This window comes from Balaenoptera musculus, chromosome 4, assembly GCF_009873245.2.
Source record: "Balaenoptera musculus isolate JJ_BM4_2016_0621 chromosome 4, mBalMus1.pri.v3, whole genome shotgun sequence".
Classification (NCBI taxonomy): domain Eukaryota; kingdom Metazoa; phylum Chordata; class Mammalia; order Artiodactyla; family Balaenopteridae; genus Balaenoptera; species Balaenoptera musculus.
This window is the reverse complement of record NC_045788.1, coordinates 144,755,694-144,765,660: the sequence shown is the minus strand read 5'-3', so window position 1 is coordinate 144,765,660 and position 9,967 is coordinate 144,755,694. Positions and strand designations below refer to the sequence as shown.

The following is a 9,967-nucleotide window of genomic DNA, read 5'->3' as shown; positions in this document are numbered from 1 at the left end:
TCACCTTTCCCTCCTGCGTGGGGACGCTTTTGGCACAGGGCCCCTGGCGTGGCTGGAAGACATGTCCCGGGTTGGTGGGGATTCGCGGGTGTCGGGTGGAGACTGCTGCCGCCGTGGCACGAGGAATCCTTCCCCCAGAATTATTTAGCAACGAAGGGATTAAGAAAAGAAAAGAAAAGAATGCATTTTAGTAGGGAGATCCATCCACCAAAATTTAAAATTTACAAGCTTTTAAGAGTCTGCATGGCAATTTCAAAACGTTTAAAAAGTACTCGTTATAAAAACTGTATTAGAAAAATCTCTAGAAGAAACCTGAGTTGTTTTTTTGTTTGTTTGTTTTTTAAATGTATTTATTTATTTATTTATTTGGCTGCGTTGGGTCTTTGTTGCTGCGTGTGGGCTTTCTCTAGTTGCGGCGAGCGGGGGCTACTCTTCGTTGCGGTGCGCGGGCTTCTCGTTGCGGTGGCTTCTCTTGTTGCGGAGCATGGCCTCTAGGTGTGCAGACTTCAGTAGTTGTGGCTCACAGGCTCTAGAGCACAGGCTCAGTACTTGTGGCACACAGGCCCAGCTGCTCCGCGGCATGTGGGATCTTCCCACACCAGGGCTCGAACCCGCGTCCCCTGCATTGTCAGGCGGATTCCTTAACCACTGCGCCACCAGGGAAGTCTGAAACCTGAGTTCTGAGCACCTGCATTTCATTCCTGCAAGGCCAACCCTGACCCCCGTGTCTGTGTGGGCAGCACCCTGGAGGGGCGCTCAGCACCCTGATGGAGTGAGCAGGGCGCCACGTGGGCCTGGGGTGGGTCTCCTGCACCCAGCTCTGAGGAGTGGGAAGGGCAGAAACCCCAGCGACCACCAGGTGCAGCCGGGGGGCAGGGGGTGTGGGGGGACCTCCTGAAGAACCTCGAAGCCAGCTGATTCCGAGACGTAAGGATTCACACGTGGACATCCAAGGGGACTGGCACCGCCAGGGAAGCCCAGTGGCCATGAAGGGCGCTGCCCACTGCAGCTCCCCCAGGCAGCCCGGCTGCACCTGGGCAGCGGCCCGTCAGATGGGGCAGTGGACAACCGCAGACTGGACGGGACTGAGGCAGAGGAGGCAGTGGTGCTCCCAGGGGATGTGCACAGTGTGAAGTAGAACTTCACTCCATTTGGGAGAATAAAAAAGACTTTTTATTGAAAATAAGCTATTGGTTGATACATTTAGCATTTCTGTATTTTTCAGTCATTACGCTCCTCTGAACCACTTTTATTCATCACCATTAACTGTATAAACTTGTGCTTGTTCCCAAAATAAAAACCACTTTCCTTCAAAAACCCTTTGCCTCCTGACAAGCGCACTGGCTGAATTACTGGTTTCTTATTGTGCTTTGCGATCTCCCACCAGGCGGGCACTGAAGAAGCCCGTGGGTGGGGTGGCAAGGGGGGTACCTGGGCGGGGTGCTCGGCCCGGCGCTAGGGCTCCTCTGCAATCTACTTGTTGCCATTTCTTAACCAAAAAGCGTAACCTACAAAAAAAGATAGAAAACACTGAAAACTAGAGCAAAACAGGAGTGAAAAGAACCAAGAAAATCCAGACGTGACCGGACCATGGAGTGAGAGCACGGCCCTCCACCCGGGCAGCCGCCAGCACCTTCCCGGCCCCGCCCCCGGCCCCTGGGCCCCCAGGCCCCCGACCCTGCCCCTCCACTCCCAGACCCGCCAGCTGGGGTCTGTCTGTTTCACCGCACTCCCTTCCGTCGCTAACGCACTTGACGGGCCCTGGACAGCTGGGGGAAATGGAGACCCTCGCCCTCCACGTGGTGACGGGAGGTGCAGCGGTGTTGGGGCCCCTAGACCCCTCTCCTCGACGGCCCCCAGCAGCTCCCTCACAGTACTGCTGCCTCTGAGACCCAAGGCCCAGGAGGTACCTCCGCTTCACGTCGGTGGAAAGACGGAGGCAGGGTTTGGGGCTCTCCCCCCGCCCCCCAACCCAGCATCTGACGTACTTCCTGGCACGGGGCACGTTCTCCGAAAATACAGAGCAGATGGACGGACGGACAGGTGTCAGACAGAGTGACAGGCAGGTGGGAGAACAGAGTGACAGGCAGGTGGGAGGACAGTCTGTGGTCCGGAGAACTCAGAGGGAGGGAGGGCGGGCGCTAAGTGCCCGGAGGCCGGGGGAGGCCTCCACCCCGCGGGGACTCCTGGCAAGTGTGCGGCTGGACCGTGTGCGGTGCTGGGTCTCTGAGGGCAATGGGACCGACACTGCCTTTTGTGGTGCAGTCCAGGGAAAGGCCGAGGGGGCCCAGCCCACCCTGCTGTGCCTGGTCCCGCAAACGGAGGTGAGCGCGGCCCAGAAAAGGCACCTCCGTGGGCACCAGAGCAGACACAGTGGCACAATTCTTAGTGGGACAAACATTTTTAGAAATACAGCAGATTTTAAAATTATAAAATAAAATAGATTTTCATCACTGTTAATTCTGAAATAGTCAAAAGTCCCTATCACACCAGGGAGTCCATCCGTACTCCAAAGTGGCGCCCTGGAGCTGGGCTGGGCTGGGCCAGGCGGACACTTAGGGGTCAGGTGTACCTCCCTGCTGGGGGGCCCACAGCGTGTCCTCCTGTGCACATGGCGCCCTTTATGAAACACAGATTTGACTAAAATATAAGAAACTGAAACACGAAGAAGTGAAATGCAGTTTTAAGCTCGATCAGACATGTCTGTCATCATAAGAATACCATTAAGGGGAAGGCTTTGTTTTACAATAAAAAGACAGCCTTAAACCCTTCCATCTTAGAAGGTGCAGTTCTACATAACGTGGTTTCCAGAAGACAAGGGTCGTCTATATTTTAAGGCCTCAAATATCATTCATCTTAAAAGAGGGAACAGCTGTAGCATTTCAAAGACTAAACGACCCCAAAGCAGACAGGAGGCACGTGCCTCGGCGGTACCTTAAGACAGCGATCACCACCCTGACGGCAGTGCGGAATTTCGTAAAAGGGCGTGCCACCACCGCTTTCTTATCTGCCTTAGAAGGAAATACTCCCAAGTGGGCGATCATGGAGAGTGTTTCTTGTTCAGAGTCCTGGAATCCACCAATCAACAGCAAAAGATACTTCTTTTGATAAATCAGGGCTTTTCTAAAGCTCTCTGCTCTCAGATAATGCAGGTACAATTTTTCCATCTAAAAGAAAAAGAAAAAACAGTGAAACTTAACCACAGGACAAAGACATCCTTCTTACAAGTCTCCATAGCACACTTGTACCAGGTGCTTTAAAAAGAACCAGACTTCTTTCCTCAGCAAATTATCACAGCAGTCAGCTCCGCACGACACCTATAACCAGCAACAATCTTGCAGTTCAGAGTTGGATCCTGTTTCTCTGACAACACACAGAGCACAGACGACCCTTCACCGGCATCAGAGGAGCCCCACGAGGGCCCAGGAATTGGACTGCCAGGCACGGACAAAGCCGGGGGCAGCTGGGGGTTTCATCACAGGTCTGCAGGCATCGGGGGTCGGGGAGACCTGAGGTCACAGGCAGAGGTTGGTGTCCATATCCTAATAAGGCTTTTCCCTCCAGAGAGACCCACAGCTTGGGCCTCACCATCAGAAGTGCTGACTGAGCTGTGGGCTCAAGGCTTTTTCCAGGCTATGGACACTATCATCTGTAATTCAAGCACCAAGACTTTCACTCCTTAACCCAGGATTTTAGAAAGTACCACGGGCGCCGCAGAGGATCTCTAGGGCAGTGAAAATGCTCTGCATGACACCATTGTGGTGGACACTTGTCATCTTACACTTGTCAAACCCACAGAATGCATGGCCCCAAGAGCAGCCCGCACGTGGTGACAACGTGACGCTGTGGGTCTTTCGACTGCAACACACGCACTGCCTGGGGGGAAGTGGATGGTGGGGCAGAGGGTTCGGGAAATCTCCGTACCTTCCCCTCAATTTGGCTGTGAACCTAAAACTTGCCTAGAAACGTAAATCTTAAACAAGTAAGGAGCAGCCATGAGACGGTGTGTGCACACCTAACACCGCCCATGGGCTTGGTCTTACCTTGGCATTGCAGGCGCCAGCCTCCGGCACGGGCAGTGCTGGGTCTGGGTGTCGTGCTGAGCCCGGCGAGACCATCCTGTCCTGCCTCCACGCAGACCTGTCCGACCTCTGCAATGGCCACAGACAGCGTGTCTACACAGCTGCTCTCCCGGGACAGCATCTCAAGAAAGCTGGCTGAGGGCTTCCCCAGTGGCACAGTGGTTAAGAATCCACCTGCCAGTGCAGGGAACACAGGTTCGAGCCCTGGTCCGGGAAGATCCCACATGCCGCGGAGCAACTAAGCCCGTGCGCCACAACTACTGACTGCACCCTACAGCCCGCGTGCCACAACTACTGAGCCCACGTGCCACAACTACTGAAGCCCGCGCCTAGAGCCCGTGCTCCACAACAAGAGAAGCCACGGCAGTGAGAAGCCCGCGCACCACAATGAAGAGTAGCCCCCACTCGCTGCATCTAGAGAAAGCCCACGCGCAGCAACAAAGACACAACGCAGCCAAAAAAATAAGGCAGGAAGGAAGGGAGGGAGGGGAAAAGGAGAGGAGAGGAGAGGAGAGGAGAGGAAAGGAAAGGAAAGGGGCTGAGAGCACAGTGGTGACCGCTCCCAGGCCCGAGCCGCCCACATGCTGTGCCCACTGGACACGGGTGGGCTGGGGCAGGTGCCGGCCACCTGGGTCCCTCTCTTCAGCCTCTTCTCAGTGATGTCCCGGTTGTTACATGATTATTTTATTACACTCAAGGATGGTTACTACACACCGTTTACTGAAGTACGATTGTACAAAAGGTATATTTTTACTAAAAACAAAACCCTCACATTTGAGAAATCACCCTGAATTCAAAGCTTTAAGCCTATTAGACACCCCTGTCCTCCCGGGCCCTGGAAATGCTGCCCCTGGCAGACGCGGACGCCCAGCTCTGTTGAAGCACCATCGAGCCCCGCACCCTGGACACCTCAGGAGGGGCCCCCACCGCACAGAGGGGATGTCGTGACCAGGCCACGTGCGCCAACACTGGCCGCGTGGCCTGGACACCACGCTGTGCTGAGCGCCCCAGAGCTCCGGTGTGGACACACGACCAGAAGAAGGGCCCCACAGGGAGGGCCAAAGCTGCCGCCCACAGCGCACAGCCAGGACCGCCTGTCGCCGAGGCCAAGGCCAGCTCGGAGCACGCCCGGGGCCACGTGCTCAGCTGCCGCCAAGGCAGCCTGGCTGCACCGCCCACAGCTCAGGGCAGGACTCGGAAAAGGGAGGTGCCGAGCTGGGTGACCTCCCTGCTGGGGCAGAAGGAAGAGGCCACATTTCCCGGTTCTAACAGAGCCCGGTCTCTCCTGGGAAAAGACACTCTAGCGACAGGAGTCACCCCGACACAAAGGAGAAGACGCTCCAGTCTCTCCACCCTCAGCCTGCCTCTCGCTCGCTCATTACATTTATTTCCTGATTCATTACCTTCCAGGTGAAGGACAAAGCGTTCCAGGTGATGGTGCTTTAGTCCACCCCGGGCGCCCTCTGAACAAGGAGCCCCCAGGGGAGCAGGCAGCCGTGCTTGGCGCCAACGGCACCTCTCGCCTTTACAGCCCCTCCCGACGAGGAACAGGGCCACGGGTCTGCCGGCGGTTGGGCCCCACGAGCACAGGAGCCCCCTTAACCCCACAGCGCTTCGGACAGACAAAGCGGAACTGGACAGAACTGAGAAGACAGAGGTCCTGCTTGGGGACACACCACCGCCCTCTGGTGACTGCCAGCGGGACCTGCCCGGCCTTGACAGGGCACCCTGCCCAGGAGCACCAGAAACACCAAGCCCAGCACAAAGAACCTTCCGGAAGAGAAAACACTAGGCACGGATGGTCTCACTGGTGCATCTTAACAAACACTTAAGGAAGAGATGAATACCAGCTCTACACAATCTCTTCCAGAAAACAGGAGGGAACACATCCCAGCTCATTTCATAAGGACAAGACCAAAGACAATGAAAAAAACCCTCCAGGTTAACATCCCTCATGAAGCCAGATACAAAAACGTACGCCAAACATAAGCAAATCGAACCCAGCCTGCAGCCGCCGGGGCCCCAGGACGCGTACCCTGCGCGCGCAGCCCTCCGGCGGGGCCCTCGGGGCCCGCGGCGTCCTCTCCAGCCGGGACACGGCCCTGCACAGCTCCGCCCTCTCCCGCGTCACCGCGCTGAGCGCTCTGCTCAGGGACTCGTTGTCCTTCAGCAGGACGTCCACCAGCTCGACCTGCAGCTCCACCGTCGTTTTCTTCTTGAGGAGAAAACAAGGTCGGAAAATGTTTTGTTCAAAGCCGCTACTCGTGGCTTTTACTGTCGGCTGTTCTCACGGATCGCAGCTTTAAACGCATTTGGGGTTGGCGGGAAGCTCGCGGGGCTGGGCAGAGTCCATGTACGGGAAGGAGAGGGCAAAAGCCGTCAGATCACATTTCCTCTCGCTCTCCTATGAAACAGGCTTTGCACGAAACCGGGCCTGGACAGAGGGAGGCTGTCACAAAACACGACCCCCTCCCTGTTCCGACAGCGCCACCGGCACAGGCAGGGCGCGACGGGTGGCGGGAGGAGCACGCTTATCCCTGAGGGTCCCCAGAACAGGCGTGTTCTTTCCAGGCCCCAGCGGGCGCAGGACACCGGCAGGGTCAGCCCTCCTGCTGCCTGCTGCTTCCACGACAGACATCACGGCGTCCTAACTGCCACGGACGTTTGTCGGGAATTCATAGCAGCAGTCAGGACTCCTGAAGCACCCCCGACGCTGCTGACGGGCAGCTCCTTTCCAGCCCAGAGCCTCAACACAAGTGCGTGAGCGGCAGATGGGCCGGGGCGTCGGCCACAGAGCGGGACAGACCAGCGCCCCCGTGGGCACCAGGAACAGTGCGTTGAGCCAACCACGCGACAGGCCGAGGTGGGAGGCAGGCCCGGCCACAGTGAACAAGAAAGCTGGTCTCACCCGACAGGAGCTGGTCGTGCCCAATTCAGACTTGAGCGTCTCCAGCGTGTGAAGCAAGGACGCCACTGCCTTCTCGTTTGACGATGTCCAATCGCTGATGGTCCTGGAGAGGCACACGGACACTCAGAAGGGGCGTGTGGGTCCCGGGCGGCAGGCACTCCGCGTAGCGCCCGGGGAGCCCTGCGGTGACCGTGGCAGCCGGGAGGCAGCACGGCCTGGAAGCGGGCAGTCTGTGAAGCCCAGAAGCCTCCAGCCCCTGAGCACTGACCATGGAGGCTCCCTCAGTGTGCCCACCTCCCCCCGCTGCTCTCTGCCGGGACTCTGAGTCGGCTACTGAGGCGCTGTCCCTAAGCAAGACTTTGCTGCTCCATCAACTGCACCCAATCACAGACGGGAGAGCTGTACGGTCTGAGCTTCCGTGTGCTCAGAAAAGGGCAAATCAACGTTGGTTCCCGCCAAACAGCAGGGCCGTGGGTCCTCGACCAGGCAGACGCATCCCGGCCCCGTGGGCAGCCGGCCAGGGTGTCAGGCGAGGCAAACGCTGCACAGACACCGGGCACCAGCCCTGCCTTGGGGGACTCGGGTGGGAGGGGGGCTGGCCTCGGGCCGGACCCTCTGGGTGCTGAGCAAGGGTAAAGGGCCATGGAGAGACCTGATCTGAAAGACACCTGGATTTCCTGTCATATTAGAATGCAAAGACCACAACGCTGTCGTCATCTTTCAAGAGAATACTGCCCACGAAGTCATCCGCACACGTGGGGTGAGAAATAGAGTCCGTTTCATTAAAACCTGAACCCGAAATCAAAGACACGCCCCAAACTCAGAATTTTTCTCAACACGAAAGGTGCTGGGCACATGGCCGGGTCAGTCCCGAGACTCGCCTGTCCACCGTCTGGTTGATGAAGCTGGTCAGAAGCCCCGCGGCACAGAGCAGCTGCTGCCGCACCTTCTCCAGGCCCCGCTGCTGCTCCCGGGGGCGCTCGGGCTCCGAGTCTGGCTCCGGGCAGGGGCGCACGGCCTCCCTCGCCTGCAGCTCCCTCACCGTCCGCTGCAGCTGCTGGATCTTGTGCGCGTCCCGCTGGCGCCGCAGCTCTAACTCCCGCTGCCAGCAACGGCGAAAAACAGAAGCGAGCCTCACACACGGTCCAGGGTGGAGACCGCAGCCAGGAGCTCGGCCCCGGGCCCCGACCGACCAGCCCCCAACACGCTCCACACGGGGGCTCCGGGCGCGATGCGGAGTCAGGGTCCCCCCACCCCGGGGATCCGGGACAGGGCCCGGGACGGGACGAGCCACAGCCCGAGCCCGGCCCCCCACCTCAGCACGCACGCGGGCATTGAGTGGGCGCTCAACACCGAGAAGGCGGGCCTGAGTCTCAGGAGGCCCTGTGCCCCCCACTCGCGATCCCCGCCCTTCAGTGTGGAGGTGCCAGGGGACCCAGCCGGCCAGGCCGCTCCCTGCCCCACACCCAGGACCCGAGTCTCCACAGGGAGACAGCAGACCACCGACAGAAACCACTCCACGTGCTGAGAAGTTCAGGGAGCGGCGGGGGCTCGGAGAGCATGGGGGCTGACCCCAGGGGATGACGCCTGGGGAGGGGGGCTCCAGGGAAACAAAGACGGCCAGGCCGGAACCAGGCAGGGCAGAGAGGGCACAGGCCCGGCCCAGCCGCTCCTCAGGCTGGCACACGGACCAGGCCTGCTTCCCACCCAGCGCCTCCCGCCCTTTCCCGGCATCACCCCCATTCAGTGCTCGAGCCTCCTCAGGAAACGGCGATCCTTTTTTATCCATTTTCCAGATGAGGAAAGTAACAAAACCAAGAGACCCACTGGTTTATTTTGTTTAGGAAAGATGAAATTGGCCCTGAAATAACTATCAGAGGCTTGGGCCACTACGGCCAGAAACAGACCCCACAACCCAGATCAAGCTAACTACCTACAGTGAAAATAACACCAAAAAGCACAACATACTTAAAAAAGAAAAATACATATCAAGGTGCATCATGAAGGACAGTTACTAATTTGACTTGGAAAACACTTTGTTGTTGTTTTTTTTTTTTTTAAGCAATCACGTTACATTTTTACAAAACAAAAACCAAAAACAAACAAAAAAAAGAAAAACAAAAGAAAAAAAACCCAAAATTAAATAAAAAGGTTTGGCAGAAGACTCTGGATAAGGTTTGGGAAGCCCCTTGAGAAGCACATGAAGACAACAAACCTCTCTCCCCCCACACGCACAAAAAACCTGGAACACGCTCTGGGGGTCCCGAGTGACCAAGGCCCACCCAGGGCCGTGACTCTAGCCGCCTCCGTCAGGAAACCCCCGGCCTCTGCCACAGCCCCGAACGATTCCTCCACTTCCACAACCTCTAGTGATGAAACACGACTGCGTTCCAGGTTGTTTAACCCCACCAAAAACACCAGTCGTTACACACACAACACGCGTGAGCCTTGAAAACCCCATGGCAGGAACCAGACACAGAAGGCCACACACCGTGTGATTCCACCGACACAAAACGACAAGCAGAGGCAAATCCAGAGATGGAAAGTAGACCAGTGGGTGCCAGGGGCTGGGTCCCTGCTAACAGGCCCAGGGGTGCCCTTGTGGGTGAGGAACATGTTCTAAAATTGATTGCAGTGATGGCTGCACAACTTTTGAATACACTGAAAACCGCTGCATTGTGCAATTTAAATTGGTGAACTCAGTAGCATGTGAATGATATCTCACTAATATTTATTTCTTGACGATTTCATAGCAGCCTAACCATTAAAAAGACCAGGCCATTGGTTTTCCTTGTGCATTTTAAGAGCTTTTTATAATTTCCCAAAACCCCCAAAAAGAAATAATAAAGGTAATGTTTTTGAAGTTCTAAAAAATATTTTTAAAGAGAGCAAAATAAAGGTCAATCCATGAGAAAACACAGGATATAATTTCCTCAAAAACAAATGCTTTTGGTCAATGTATAATGTATCTAAAATT

At 56.6% G+C, this 9,967-nt stretch overlaps 1 protein-coding gene across 4 annotated transcripts in view; it reads right to left on the bottom strand.

Annotated features, from left to right (window-relative positions):
• PCNT (pericentrin) overlaps positions 1 to 9,967 on the bottom strand; it is a 96,783-nt gene that overhangs the window by 2,299 nt on the left and 84,517 nt on the right. For all 4 annotated transcript variants that reach the window (XM_036849814.1, XM_036849815.1, XM_036849816.1 and 1 more), the window contains 7 exons: positions 7,872 to 8,092; positions 6,991 to 7,093; positions 6,118 to 6,297; positions 4,044 to 4,151; positions 2,935 to 3,167; positions 1,432 to 1,508; positions 5 to 128 (listed from right to left, as the gene is read on the bottom strand). In XM_036849814.1, coding sequence (XP_036705709.1) covers positions 5 to 128; positions 1,432 to 1,508; positions 2,935 to 3,167; positions 4,044 to 4,151; positions 6,118 to 6,297; positions 6,991 to 7,093; positions 7,872 to 8,092 — 1,046 coding nt within the window. The remainder of the gene's footprint in view (positions 1 to 4; positions 129 to 1,431; positions 1,509 to 2,934; positions 3,168 to 4,043; positions 4,152 to 6,117; positions 6,298 to 6,990; positions 7,094 to 7,871; positions 8,093 to 9,967) is intronic.